The sequence below is a fragment of the Harpia harpyja genome, chromosome 23 (genome assembly GCF_026419915.1).
Source record: "Harpia harpyja isolate bHarHar1 chromosome 23, bHarHar1 primary haplotype, whole genome shotgun sequence".
Classification (NCBI taxonomy): domain Eukaryota; kingdom Metazoa; phylum Chordata; class Aves; order Accipitriformes; family Accipitridae; genus Harpia; species Harpia harpyja.
Window position 1 is genome coordinate 5,277,067 of NC_068962.1, and position 15,592 is coordinate 5,292,658.

Below are 15,592 nucleotides of genomic sequence, written 5' to 3' on the forward strand. Positions count from 1 at the left end.
ACATTTGGTTGGATTTGTGTTTGAAAAAAAGGAAAAACCCCACAGACCTTCAGCTTTTTTGCAATTATGCAGAAAGGTGATCAAAAGAATGCCCATAACCCTATTATCACTAAATCTTCATACATGACATTGAAAAAATCCATCTTGTGCTTCTGGTGTAGCTAGGAGAGTCCTAATAAGATTAATTTAAATGATCAGTACTACTGGCATCCCCTACAGCCTGCATAACTAAGGGCTCCCCTGCTTATTTCATTTGCATTTCAAGCATTTTGCTGAAAAATCTTTGAAATAGCCTCAGATGTGCCTAGACTGATGGAGATGTGTCTAAGACCCAAAGACAGAGAAGCTACATATATATATTAGCACATACCAAAGTAAGCAGATAAGTAACCCCAAAGAATGTGTTCTTTAAAGTATTTGAATTTTACTCTGCAGTGGAATTCCATCAATCCCCTTTCTTGTTCCTATTTACCCATTTTCTTTGACATTTACTGGAAAGTGCCTAGGAAACTTGCCAGCAAGAGCTAACGTCTCTGAAGTAAAGGGATCAGAATGGCCATGGTATCACCACAGCTGAATTTGAAAGTGTTTGTTTTGTGGCAGGCTTTCAACTTTATACGGAATAATTTCTTAGCTGAGGCATTTGGCAAAGTGCTCTGCATGACTCAGCAGCAGTTCTTCTCTATCTCAGATTTTGGTTATATTAATATCAGGTTTATTTTTTACATGAACTCATACATATTTATGACTTAAGTTCTCTTGCATGCTGCTGGGCTTTCTCTAGTTCCAATGCCTGTCTCTCCAGCTACTCCAGCAAAGCTACGTGGCACGCTCCACACAGTGATTCAGTCTTGGGGTGGGTGGGGAAAAAATCAGTCACTGGAGCGATTTTTTGTTGTTAGTAGAGCTAATTCTATTATTTCTGTCTTTAATGGGGGTTACCTGGGGGGAGCTGTGCAAAACCTACAACGTTGAGGTTCTGTAACACTAGATAGAAGTCATGACTTTGAGCTCTTGGATTTGGTATTAATGCTAGCCACGCAACCTTTATTAGTACACATGCTCGTTACTCATGCAAGTAATTGCACTGACTTGAAAGAGGCTTTCTGTAGCACAGGAGCCGGCCTGCAGTCGTCAGCTCTTTGTTACAGACATCATCACAGAGTCAGCCTGGTTCTAAAGTAGCCGAGCAAACACACTCACCCTAACACATGCAGGGGGAAGTACTGATGCTCTGGCCAACCCCTTCAGTACCTTGAGTGAAGAATTGATGAGCTGTTATTTTTCTTTGTAGTGAGAAGGGAATGGGTCAGGAATGATTGGTGACTAGTTTGCACATAGACTAAAACCACCCTATGGGTTTTGCCTAGCTCCTTAGGGAAGCAGAGGTGACCTCTTGTGTCCTTCAACGTCCTTCCCCTCTGCTCCCCACCACATACCTTTTGAACCCATGGGGCAGCTTAAGTCTAAACTGAAAGAGGCATAGATGTCTCAAAGGTAGTTACATTTCCTGAGTTTCTGAAAAAATTGACGACTGGGTAGAGGTAAAAGGTCCACATTTATGCTACTGGAAAGATCAGTGAGCCAAGCTGATGTACAGGAGCTGCTGTGCAGCTCTGGACTGACCACAGCACGTCCTGTCGCCTGTGTGGTGGGAGCCCTGAGTGGCCTTGGAGAGAAAGAAGATGGAGTTTCTGTAAAGATGAAGCTGTGGGATATGTTCTTCATGGGAAGCTACACTTCATTTCTTTCACTGCTCATAAGTCATTTGGTTATCATCACCTAATTGATTGCCAATACATTTACATTAGTAGTAATATTTGACTCTTCTATAATGCTTTTCATCACAAGATTCCAATTTCTTTTCACAGTAGACAGGTATCAGTATTTCCTTTTTTACAGGTGGGGAGTGTTACTCAGAGGACTAGTTTTGGGCTGAGTACAAAATTATATGCAGTCTCCCAGGTCTTAGACCAGTGCCCAAGCCACTGGATAATCTTGATTTGCTAACACCAGTTTAAAACCACCCTAAATATTTTTCCAGGCTAAACACATTTGTTTCCCCTAAAAAAGCTGAGGGGGAGCCAAATGGTAAATAATGAAATACTGGGAGTTCAGTCCAAACTGTCAAACTCTTTTGAAGGCAAGATAGATGCTGTCATTTCAATACTCAGCCATTGTCCGTTTTAAAGTACATTCCTACATAAATAGTAAGATCAGTAACAAATACAGATTTTCATATTTTGAGAACTCTGAGAAGCCTTTTAGCTGTTCTTAATTGGATACCGTAGATCTCCTATGGCTATTGTGGAGCAGATGCGCCCTATATATACAGGTGGCAGGCAGGGAGGGACTGGCAGCTGCTTTCCTTAGCACTGTCTGGCAAGGTCCGTCTACCCCCATTACATGGCAGTGGCCCATCTGTGCTGCTAAGCAGCCCTGCCTTCACCTGAAAATGCATTTGTGCCCAAATCTCTACTTCATAAAACTTCCAAATTTTGTCATATGCTTTTATGACTTGGTGTCTTTGTAAGTCTACAAAGATTGTAACAAAATGTGGAATTTCTGTGGTTTCCAATCTTTTCCACCCTTTTGACTTTTCGCCTTTATATGTCACTTTTAAAATTAGTTTTTCTTGATGTACTGTGAGTGTCGCTGATGTCTCATCCCAACCATGTAACACTTATTTCTCCATATCACTAGTTTCACCAAGAACTTCTCTTTCATCAAGTGTTTTCTGCCGTTGGCCTCTTCAAGCTTATTGGTGCTGCCTGCAAGAATGACAGGTTTCAGTTGTAGTTTTTCAGCAAAATGAAGAAAACATGAATGCGAATTGCACTCTGCATACTTTGTTTGCAAATATTTTTGAGGGATAAGCGTATCAATAGCTGAAACATTCTTCCTTCACAAATTTTCTTTTGTCCAGCCATGTTCTTCTTAAATGACAATTCCTAGTAGGCATTTTGATGAAACGCTGCTTTGATTTAGGAACACCCAAATCCCTAATTTTCTGTGAAATACATGCTCGAAAGCCACTTGGAGGAATTTGAAAATCCCAGATGTATGTTTTCTCTTGGTTTCAGCAATGTTGTAACTTAGGCTGTACAACACTTACTTATGAATTACAGTTTTGCACTTACAATAGCTTGCTGCTTTTTCTAGTCACAAATTTACTAACTTAATCTGTTTATGAAATGTTAGGTACTTTACCATCATTGTAGAATCCAAACTCCAGGTGGCAGGTTTTCTAAATCATTGAGGATCGAACAGGAGATGATGGCCATAATCTTAACCTCTGTATTGACTCCTTGGCCACCATTTCATAAATATGCACAGTAGTTGTTGCATGAATATTACAAACAATTTCCAAAAGCTAACAAATTTGCTGTGCTTGTATGAAGTATTTTAAGATAAAATACTTCTTTTGATCAGTAATTTCCATACGGTAAGTTGTATCATTTCTTGGGGCTTGGGGGTGTGGTGTGTGTTCATATTTAAATTGTGTGTAGAAGGCAGTTTTCTCCAATACCTCAAACATGGGTTTATTGGAAGAGCTTGGCTGAGGAGAAAAAGGGGAGTTTATGGCAAGTTTTAATCTTTGAAGAAAGATGGCAACTTTTTAATACTCTTTTATCTTATTATTTCTCTTTGTCTGTTCCATGGTTTGTGATGTGGATTTTTAACATGATACTACTTTTACCTGCTAGTTATTATGGTTTTTAACGTACCAATCCTTTAAACAAACTGTTTTCAACTAAGTTTCATAGTTTAACGTGAAAGGAGAGAGCCTCAGAAAAAGATGTGGGTAAATTTGAAAGCTACTTGATGAAAGTACATGAGCAGCATATAGTGACAGTCAAAAATGCACAGTTAAAGAGCTAGGAAAAAAAACCCCAACCCACCAGAGGCTGATACCTCTTATAAATATGATACTTAAAAGCAACATCTTGAAAAAATGGGATACTTTTGCAGTGCAGCACACCATAAACCCAAGGAGCTTGTGACCAAGAGATTTTGAGGTCAGGAACCTTACATGACTGAAAATAATCATCCGTATGAACACTGAAAACATGTAGGACAGTAGCGCAGCATCTTTGCAAATTTATAGGCCACAAGTCTAAAGTGAGCATATGTGGTATGAGCATACCACACATTATTTTCCCTGCCATTTTATACCAAGCGGTGGTGGTTCCTTGTGGCCCTCAGTCATGGCAGCAGGCTGCATGGGCGCTCATTCCTGTGAGTCATGGTCTAGTAATCATTGCTTTTATTTGGCTATATGCATAGCCATTTAAAAAAAAAAAAAAAAAAGGCAGTTATCTGTTGGAATGTCTGAGAGGTGCTGGTGTATGCTGGGCCATCCTGAATACTGCTTGTACAGTCAAAAGATTGATTTCAGTTCTCTACTGAAATAAAGGCATGCTGTCTTCTGCAGGTGTGCAAAAGCTTGATGTAGTTCAGACTTCCAGCCTTTGGCTCCTGTTTAGAGGATGAAGTACCTGCTTCCAGCTGGATTCGGGAAAGTCTTTGCTGTGATTGTAGCGTGAAACTTTCTGCCACCAATGGACTCCATAGAAAGGCACCTTTTAACCTTCCTGTCACCAAACCTGTCACAGAATTTATGAGGTTGGATGAAATGAAAATTTACAACTCCCATGCCTGAGGACATAACCTATATTCGAACAGCCTGAGATTTCAATATTAGGGCAGCACATGATGCGAATTCATAGGCATTATCATACAAACAATAATTAAACCCAAGGACTTCCACTGGAAATGGGACTAATTTAATCTTTTTTTTCCTAGATCTCTGCCCCAAGGGTGAATTTTTATGTGCGTTCTCTGGTATTTAGTAAAGGCAGTCACGCTGTAGCCTTTCCTTTACAGGTGGGCATCAATAGGGTCTCTTTCTTCTCCCTGGCTGTCTATTTGCATTTGTAGGAACTTAGTGTCTTTGAGCCTTATCTGGCTCTGTTGCATTTGATTGAAATTGGCCAGTGGATTCATATGTTACTGAGGGAATGATGGGTGGACAGGGAGATGGATGCATATGTTCACACAAACATCCACACAAATAAAGGGTCATGTATTTCCTCGCAAGAGTTGTCTAAGAAAATCCTCCTCTGATGCAAGGCTTTTAACTAGTGTCCTCAAATCTCTATCACCCTCCTCTAAGCACTCAGGATTGCTAACCTAGGAGAGTAAAAAATATGTTGCAAAGATGGGCTGCTTAAGTTACCTGGATATGGCAAATTGAGCACTTCAGCATTCATCGTCGAGGCTGTCACTTGCTCTTGTTGAAATATCTGGTAAAGGGAGCGAGATATTAAAATTTGCAGTCATTCTGATTAGATCTACGTCTACAGGCTGCCTAGATATTTAAAGAACTGTACAGCTGTACAAAACCAATCCTATTCCCATTATTAATCCCATGTATGAAATTCAGAAACAACCCCAACTGCCAAATTTAAAAGCCATTTCATACTGTGGACACGTAAATGAAAATGATGTGATGGATGTGACCAAAGACGTCACCACTCATCAGCTGAAGCCGTTACCAACTGCGTGTGCGCTCTTAACCCGCCCCAGTTGTGGACTAAACGACATTAGCATGAAACACGCTGGAGCCTGTAGCTGGAGCAAACCGAGTTCAATCACATAACGCCGCTGTGCCTCGAGCCTTAAGCTGCTGCAGCCGAATCCTTCTGGTCATGCGCTCGTAACTCACGCTAAGTCTGAGGACTTGAGAGCGCTTAGAAATGTCAACCTTTGAGTAGAAAAATGTTTTCCATCTTTGCAGCACAGCTGGCGCTCTGCTATGATATTTGTTCTACGCGGCACAATCAGCCGTTGAAGGGATTTATTATTTACTTGTGGCCCTTTGTCTTGCATGCAGTGTGTAAAAGTTGCAGCTTTGGAACAGAACAGGGAACCGTAGCGTGCTGAGCTACGTATTCTGGCGGATACTGGTATTCCAGCAACTCTCCCGCTACTTCTCATGGGGGTTTTTGCCTCAGCACCTACAGATGCGGATTCTTTCTCGGTCGAACTGACGTTTTTGGGCTGTACTTCTTTTTCTGAAGGCAGGCGTGCGTTTGCGCGAGCGTTTAACAAACACCTCATGGGTCACGCCACGAGGTCGGGGCTCGAAGGCAGCGGCTGCTCCTTCCCAATTAAATTCCCAGCCACTTATCCAAACGAGCGCGCTTCAACGATGCTCCTCCGACGTGCGTTCCTCGGCGCTCTCAACACCGCACGGCTAACAAAATCAACACGGAGCTGCCTTTGCGCTTCGCCTCACGCAGCCGAGCCCTCAGCTGCAAGTTCCAAACGAGCTTTTCCTCCCTTCCTTCCCGGGGCCAGGGCCCGCTTCCAGAGAACGTTGTGAGGCCACAACAGAAGGAAAGCGCCCGGGCCCCCCCCGCCGGCCGGGCCTCCTCCTCCTCCTCCCGCCCCGGCCTCCCGTTTTTCCCTTCCCCCGGCTCCCCGCGGCCGGGCGGCAGCCCCGTCCCTCCTCCTCCTCCTCCTCCTCCTCCTCCCCCTGAGGCGGGCCGGCGCCGGTCCCGCCCCGGCGCGGTGGCTGCCCCCGCCTCCCCGGCCGCGGCGGCGGCGGCGGCGGCTGCTGCTGCTGCTGCTCCTGTCACGGGGCGAACGGGCCGCGCCGGGCTCCTGCGGGGGCGGGAGCTCTCCCTCCTCGGCTTGGCCGCCGTCGCCCGTGAGGGGAGGCATCCGGGGGCTCCGCCACCATGTTCAGGCGCATTCTGCAGCGGGTAAGGCAGCGAGATCCGCCCCGGCGGCGCTGAGGGTGGCGTGCCTTGCCGTGGCGTGGCGGGGAGGTGCCGCTTCCTGGTGCCGGCCGTTCCCCCCTCGGCGGGGCCGCAGCCGCCGCGGCCCAACCCGGCCCGGCCTGCGGCGCGGGGGAAAGGGGCTGGGGGGGGGGGTAGGCCCGTGGCGGAGGCCGTGGGCTCGTCCGCCTCCCCCGCCGCGGGTGGGTGCTCGGCCCGACGGTAACGGGACGGGGCCCGCGCTTCGCCGCGCTTCGTCCCCGGGTCGTCCGCCGAGGCTGGGCGGGCGAAGGAGGCGGAGGGGGGGGGGGGGCCCTGCCCCGGCGCGGCGGTGGCGTCTGCGCCCGCCGCCTTCGCTGGTCGCCGCGGCCGAGGGCCGGCCCGCGCTTGGGGCAGGCTCAGGCGATAAGCCCGGCCTGGGGAGAGCCGCCGGCGGCGAGCTGGGGTTCTCTCCCTGGCGGGCAAACAGGCTCCGAAGGCCGAAAGGCAGCCCGGCAGCCGCCGGCCAGCCGTCTGCCTCGTGCCGGGAACCGGCTTTCCCGTCAGCTCTGCCTGGTTGGAAAAACCCAAGTTGTGGCAGTCGTTGAGGAAACCCTTCTGGCCTTCCAAAACCCTCGCGCGTCGATCTCCGCCGCGGTGCTGGACCGCCTCGCGGTTGGGTTGCGGCCGGGGTGGAAGCCGTCAAGGGAGGTGCTGCTGGCGAAGGGCAGGTGTCGGCGGTGGTTCTTCCTTGCTGGCGCTCGGCTGGAGGATGCAACCGAAAAGGGTTGAGTCACGCCGGGCCGGCCGTGGGAAGGCATCGCTCCAGATCCCACGTCGCAGGAGAGCGGTGTCGTGCCGCAGGCGCTCGCGGATGGAGGGGGAACCGGCTGCCCTCCGTCTTTTATCCGGCGTCTCTTTCGACGCGCGCTGTCTGCGTAACGCCTCTGTGAAAGGGTGTTTTGTTGGAAATGCTGGCACGCTTTCCTTGTCTGCCGTGCAAGGGAGCGTTGCTGCGAGAATGAGAGTTGACGGAGGGGAAGAAAGTACGTCGGTATGCGTACCGCCAACTTTTTCAGCGTGAAGCGTGCCTCAAATTGTGTTTCGGTCGTGGACCCTGAGCAGGTGAAGATCGCTCGTAGTCTCTTTGGACCTTTGTGTTTACGGGGAAGAACTTCCTTCCTGAAGTTTGATGGGAAGCCCTGCTAACAAGCAGGGAAACTCAGTACGGACCTAATTAAATATTGGCAGCATTTAACTGGGTGTTTATTGATTCTGACAAATAACAGGCCGTCAAGGAAAGCTTCTGTGATAGAGGAAAACTTGATGCAGTGCCAAAGGAAATTTGCCCCTAAGTTCAGCTAAACGCTTCCTATAAAAATGTAAATTCAGTGCAAAAGTTTTCGTGTGTTAGAAACAGCGATCTTCTCTGAAAAGTTTAAACAAATAACTATTCCCCAGTGGCTCCCGAAAATTACAGGATTACAGCAGAGCCGATTGCCAACAAAGGTGAAACAGACTTCTTCCTGCCCAAAAAATAAATAGAGAAATGCCAAGATTTTTAAAAGTGTTAATCTTCTAATTGGTGCAAATAACTATGCTTTTAAAAATCCACCTCTTATTAAAAGGGCTTTAGGCCTTTTATAAAAGTAGTGATTGCATGCACAACCTCATGCATACCTTTTTGACTTAAAATCTGTGGCTGGCAAAGTATGAAAAAGACTTTTGATGTACTTTGGTGTTAAAAGTGAGCCTTAGCTCGCTGTCAGATTTGTTCATAAAGAGCATAAGTATTAAAATCTTTCACATCTGTGAGGCAGTAATTGGAAGGCCAAGGAACATCCTCTTGCCCCTTTTCTTGTGCATCATTAATGTAGCTGGCAACCCCCCTCTTTCCAGTCACTGAAATGTAGTTTCTTGTATATGTACTGGGTTTATTATTTGATTATAGGTGATGCCATCCTTTCTAGCTGGATGGCTAGTCATTACTGGTGATACAACTTGAGTTATGAAAGTATGTTTAAAAAAAAAAAAAAAAAAGGAATTCTTTGTTGCATTCCTTTTTTTTTTTTTTTTGTAACTCAGCTGGCCATCAAGCTGCAAAGGAGGAAGACAAAAGCTACAAAGATACTGTTTATAGTTTTAGTCAGTTATTTGAAATTCTGATTCCTGAAGTTTTAAAACACGAGATGTTTCTTTTTTATACTTCTTCTGTTCCCTGATCACCTTTTTATTTCTTCCACAGTTGTAATTTCTGTTTTTAAAAGCATCTTCATGGTGACTTTGAATGGCATATTTTCCAAATAGAAAGTATTATATACTTGTTACTACTGAACATTGCTCATTTAGTTTTTGAAGTTAGTATCTCCATGCTGTCTTCAACTAGGTCCTCGTTTTAGGTCCTTTTCCTGCAAGCTGTTTCTAAATTTTACGTATGTTTTCAATGTGACATCTCAGGAATCCATCTGTTGTGTACATTTGCACTCTACCCTCTTTCATGCATTCTTGCCACTTTTTGGTTTCATGCATTGTTTGTCGTGCTCATCTAGAAAAAGGTAGTCTTTCCCAAAAACCATCTGTGTGGAATGTCCAAGACACAACTTTCCTGCCCACATACTTTGATTTTTGTCAACATATTCTTTAGAGAGCTGTCTTTTCTTTATTGTGTTCAACTCTGAAGGCCCTTTGTGGCCATTGTGTCCCCTCTCTGTTGTTCATCTACTACTGGGACAGTGGCTGTTGCCTCTGGTTTCTTAAAGCAGACCTCACTTCTTATATTTGCAAGATACCAAGACTTGAAAAAAAACACTTTTTGTAAGGAGGAGGCATTTATTTTCAGCTGGTGGAAAACTGATTACTTTGACCTTCTTCTGAGCCTTCTTCCTGTCACTCATGTTTTGTAGTGTAGGAGTCATCTGTTGGGCCAGCATGACTACTGTTTACATTAGTTTTTGTCTTCGTTCTTTGTGTTTAACTGGCTGTCTACAACTGTTAGTGATTGTGCTGTGTTTGGGTGGTAAGATCCTATTGCTCTGTTTCTAACAATGCTTGAATTCTTGGTCTTGAGTCTGGGTGGAGAACAGGGCTTTGCAGGCATTGCTGCAGCTTGGGTAGTACAGTCGCCTTTTCCCTTACTCCAAGCCCGGGAGCAGAGGTATTTATTTGTCTGGGATGCATTGCATCTCATGCCTTACCTATAATTTTCTTTTTACATTTATAATTGCAGGACTCGGTAGATAGTGTATTTACTCAGATGGATGCTGAACTGCAGCTGTGCTCGTGCCCTCCCTGTGGGGTTGAAGGGTCTTCCTGGGCACAAGGTCTGCTTGCGTGGAACCGATGGCACGATGGGAAAGAAAGGTTTTATGTCCTGTGAACTCAGGAGTCGTTTCATTTTAGAGTCATAAAATAGCATCACACTTCTTTAGAAGTAAACAACATTACTGTTCTGTATTGCACTGTACTCTGTTTCTAGCACCGAGAGCTGTTTGATAACAAGGGCTTTGGCCTTCTTACCTTCTCATTCTTGTGTCTTGTTTGTTGCTTCAGGACCTTAATAGGTTTGGACAATAGTACCCTTCTGTAGTATTTAAATCTGTGCTGGGAGAACTGTATAAATTGATATTTTTTCAGACTTTCTCAAGGCTTAACATATTTTTTCAAAGGTTTAATTTATTCTGAATTTAAAACTGCTGAAAAGGGTATCATGACTGAATGGAGTGTGGCTATAGACAGATAAATGACTATGCAAAAATGACACGGTAGCGATCCATATTTATACTCCGTCACTTTAATGGATTAGCTCAACTCATTCATTATATAATTTTCTATTCCTTTTCAGAAAACAAGCTGCAATCGTTGTCATCCTTTTGTTGTTAATGATGTTTCTTTATATTAGCTTACAGTTTTGCGAAAACACAGAGAACAACATTATGAAGTTTAGCATATTACTTCTACAACTCTAGTGCTAGTAGTAGAAACATATGCTTCTCCACAAAGTAAACAAATATAACTCTGACAGCTAGGAAAGAAATATGCTGGGTGAGAGACTAATTTTGCATCAGTCTTTCAACTCCAGGTGTGCCTTTAAGGGTCAAATGTTAATTTTGTAAAAATACATATGCAGTAGCCTGTGTGAAAATTTACTTTTCCTATGGGATTCATAAGTCATTCTTTTCCTCCTCTGTATAGTCCAACTGAAAACAAAGAGCATCATTCTGAGTCTTCCCTTAGTTCACAAAGTCTAAGTTGTTTGATGTGTTGTGATTTGATTTTTTTTTTTTTTTTTTTTTGTGGAACGTGATATAACGGTGGTCTGGGACTCTAGCTTAAACGTGTGTGAACCTATTTGATCATGCAATGATCAATTAAAAAAAATGTTCCCAATCCCTCATTCTTTATTTGCCTAGTGAAGGATGTTTCAATTATATTACAGCCTTGAAAGATAAGTTAATTGCATTTATGGTCTTGGTTTCCAGAACATCCTTCCAAATTTGTTTCAACTTTTTCTTGCTAGTCAGTATTACTTTGCAAATGGATGCTATGGGGTGTTTCTCCTGGTCTTGAAAGTTACTTAATGTCCTCTTTCCTTCCCACCCTCCTTCCCTTTGCATGCCACTCACCAGAAGATGCCACCTATTTGTACTAAGCTTTCTAAATCTAGCTTGGAAATATGCTTTCTCGCACATTGTTTTTTGAAAGGTTAAAGGGATTTTACCAGGTACTGTTTAATAATTTCTGCCTTGTATATTGTGTGTAATAAGACATGCCGTGCGGTGCCTTTTAGTACGATTATAGCATGTCTGTAGTGTTTTTTAAAGCAAATACTTTAATCAACCACATAGTAATAACACTGTACTTTTAATATAAGAGCTTTCATCCTGGAGGTTGTAGTAATCTCCAATTTGTAGTGCTAGAACTAGCAGAACTTAATATGCAAATCTTGCTGTGAAATGCAGTCAACTCTGGGGTGAAATGTGATGAGTGATTAACAATGCAGAGCAGCATCGTATAGGAAGTTACGATATAAAGTGAAGAAAATACTGTGTTAATTGTCTCAGGAGATTCTTGGGTTTGGGACGAAATGACTCATTAGGTATGCTGGAAGCATCTGCTCAGGTATTGCAGAAGTGGAAGGTATATGCTGCCCATCTAAAGAGATGGTTGGACCATCTCGTATTGCCATTGCCCAGGCTATCAGGTCTTGTTCAGGTTCTCCCTCTGCTCTTGTGTCTTTCTGTCCAAGGCTACGTGAAGGTACATTGTTCAGTTTTTGGAGCTGAAGAGTGGAACGAGTCTTTTTGTAAAGCATTAGTAAAGAAGTGCATATCCATTAACGCTGATGCTTTCTCCATTTCAAACCATCCCATTTCTACTTGTGGATGTAGATGCTGGGACAGACAGGGGTCCCAGTTTCCAGGCTTTCTAGAACAGAAGAGCCGCCATAGTTAACTGCCCTACAAAAGCCTTTTTATCATGTTGAGATTTCTAAAGCCTTTTTAAAAATTCCTCTCAATAAGAAAATGATTCTTATATCATGAAAGTTCAGCTCCTTTATAGAAGAAAGCTTTAACACCTGACCTCTTCATCTTCCCTTAGGCAGACAGAAGTGTATATATATATATCTTCTTTGGATTCTTTGTTCTTGCACAAAATGGGTTCACAAGTGAGCCTTACCTCTGGGTTGCATGAGTGTGGTTTCTGGATTGCATGGAAAGGGAACTTCTGAACTATATAAACTGAAGAAACCTGTTTATGCAATATTCTATTAGATTATGCAATAACTGTTTAGATGCAATATTCTAACTTATCTGCCTTACTGAGAAACTTGGCTACGCCTTACCAATTGTTTTAGATATTGTTCCTCCGACCGTCAATGCACACAATCCATGTCTTCATTAACTAAACTTGGGTTTCGGAGCTCTCCTGCAGGACGTGGGTTTCCGCAGGGCAGCGCCTCAGAGCTCGCACAACAATTTGGGCGAGAAGGGAGCTCAGGGGCTCTCTCGTCTGAGCTCCTGCTGCGAGCAGGACCATCTCGGAGGTCAGGAGCAGGCTGCTCAGGCCTGGCCTCATGGTGGAGAAGCTTCTACTTACGTCCAGTGGGAACCTCTCGTGTTCCAGTTTTTGTGTCCTGTCCTCCCACTGTGCGCTGGTGGGAGCAGCCTGGCCTCCTCTTTTTGATGACCTCCTCATAGGTGATGGTGGGGCTGCTGCTAGGCCCCCCCAGAGCTGTCTCTGCCCCAGGCTGAGCCAGCCCCCTTCCCTCAGGGCAGGTACTCCAGCCCCAGTTTGTCTTGGTGGCCTTTTGCTGAACCCGCTCTGGTTTATCAATGTCCTCCCCGGACTGGGAGAGCCCAAACTGGTTGCGGTATCTCAGTGTGGATCAACGTGTGCTGGCCAGTGGGGGATGATCGCTTCCCTTGGTCGGTTGGCCGGGCTCCTGTTAATACCGCCCAGGGTGCTGGTGGCCCTCTCTGCTGCCAGGGCACACTGCTGGCTCCTCTTCAGCTTGCTGTCTGACGTGAGCCCCGGGTCCTTTTCAGCAGAGAGGCCTCTTGCTGCCAGGGATTTTCCTTCCCAGGCACAGGACTCTGCGTTTGTCCTTGTTGAATGGCATGAGGTTCCCGTTGGCCCGTTCCTCCAGCCCATCTAGGTCCCTCTGAATGGCAGTCCTGCCCTTGAGGGTATCAACTGGTCCTCCCAGTTTGATGTCGTATGAAAACTTGATGAGCGTGCAGCCGTGGTCCATGCTGGGATGTGCCTTGTTTACGGTCTATATCAGTGACCTGGAGGAGAAGGGCTAATGCCTTCGTTTTGACGTCCTCGCATGTACGTTGTATTCTTTGCTTACACCCTTTTTTGCCTCTCCTATTATTAACTTGGAGAGCTTGTGTCACCTTGCCTATTGCTTTTGTATGCTGTACTAGAAGGAAACTATGTTGTGTTCTCATTTTCTTTAGAAACATAAACCAGCTAAAATAAAAAAGACACAGGAGCAGGAAAGCCAGCATATGTTGATCACTTAACTGGTGATGCCAGAGAAGGCTGGAATGAGGAGAGATGGTCCTCTCCTTCACTTACTGTCACCAGCCCTGATAGCTTGCTGTGTCACTCCTCCTCACTTCCCCTTGGCCAGTCTTCGGAGCTTTTCTAAAACTGAACTGCATCTCGCTGGGAATTAAGTCCTTAATCAGTAAACTTGACCTTTTTATTACATATTTTTTTATTTGCTCAGTAATAAAAGGCTGTTATCTTTATGAAAGTTGGAAATACAACATTCTTTACAAAACAAAGCAGGAAAATGGACTTAATTTTCAAAGTATGGAGAAGCACACGTGCTGCAGGTATCTTATAAAAGGTTATATAGCTGAGTTGTCTGGAAAAAAAAAAGGATATATTTGAGGAAGAAAATTCTAAAACAAGTAAGATTTTGGAGACACCAAGATCTAGAAACTAAAACTGTTTATCTGCTTCTGTCCCTCTCTCTGTAGATTTCCATATATATATTTAAAATTCTGTACCTTTAATCCCCCTATATTAAATTAGAAAATCCCTTATAACATTACAAGTATTTCCAGAAGGGCTAAAATACAGCAGTAGCATTACTTCATCCCATTTGCAATTGTCGTCATGGAACTGGATAATGAACTTCTATTTTTTGTTGAAACTAGGATTGCATATCAGTATTAAGATAATTTCTTTACTGATGTTTGCTTTGAGAATGCTAACTTTTCTGCCATTGGTCAAGCAGTGGTGTTCTGGAGATGAGTAAGAGAAGTTAAATCAAATTTAAATCAAAGTTACAGTTAAATAAGGATTATAAGCTGTGATCCATCTATCCAGATGTTGAATCATGTAGTTTTTCAAATTTATTTGGTTATTTTCTCTAAATCTATAGTTTCAAATCAATACTGTTCTGATTGTCAACATATTCAAAGGAGTTTATTTTTATAGGTTGTCTTATTGATTAAGATGTTTTAACTTTACTACAGGCTTGATTTTTATTTTTATTTTTTCCAAATCAAGCCAGTGTACCTGCTTGCATGCTTATTGTATCAGCAGAGTCCTCACTCTTTAGTTTTCTGTCTTTCGATTATTTAAAGGCTTGTTCAGATTGTAGACAAGTTGTCAAGAAAGTAGTATGATACTATTTACTGCTTCTGAAACTGTAACTTCTAGTGTTTTCCTATTGGATATAGAGACTTAATTTAACATCAGATTGAGTGATATAAGGGCAGAGTTTAGCCCAATTCTTTGTTTTGTGTTGAGCGTTCATGAGAGGAAGTGGTTTAAAGTCCTGGCCTTTGCTTCTGGTGTTTGCCTGTCCTTTGATGCATGGAGAGTCTTGGATAAAAGCTTTTGTTGAAGCGTTGCACTGAAAATTACGTAATTACTCATCAGTTTGTTCACTTCATTACTCTTTTGGAGGGAAAATACTTCTGTATTCCAGCAAGTAGAAGAGAGGCCTTTACATAGGATATGTACCATGCTTTATTAAATACAGTCTGTAGACACTCATTTTTCTCTCCCCCTTCTATTTCAGACTCCGGGTAGAGGTGGGTCTCAGAGCTCGGATTCGGATTCATCTGCCACACCAGGAAATGCCGTGGATGTGAACAACGAAGGCTCCTCCGAGGTACTGTACACTGTACGTGGGACTGGAGTCTTAAACCTTGGGTGCTCTTGGGAGTAACTTTTGATGCCCTGCCTAAATAAATGAAATGCTGTACTAAATAAACAGAAGTGTCATCTTCTAAGAATTGGTTGTTACTTAAATAAAAAACGGAAGGCTAGGCCATATTTATATGTGACCGTGAATTAGCTTT

General features: G+C 43.9%; 1 protein-coding gene across 5 annotated transcripts in view; it reads left to right on the top strand.

Annotated features, from left to right (window-relative positions):
- The first annotated feature begins 6,610 nt into the window (after window positions 1–6,610).
- The window catches only part of EEA1 (early endosome antigen 1), a 76,971-nt gene continuing 67,989 nt past the window's right edge, over window positions 6,611–15,592 (top strand). For 3 of the 5 annotated variants that reach the window (XM_052774236.1, XM_052774237.1, XM_052774239.1), the window contains exons 1-2: window positions 6,611–6,770; window positions 15,310–15,402. In XM_052774236.1, coding sequence (XP_052630196.1) covers window positions 6,747–6,770; window positions 15,310–15,402 — 117 coding nt within the window. In that variant the 5' untranslated portion in view covers window positions 6,611–6,746. Of the gene's footprint in view, window positions 6,771–15,309; window positions 15,415–15,592 lie in introns of all 5 variants that reach the window. The other 2 variants (XM_052774238.1, XM_052774240.1) reach the window with 2 other exon arrangements.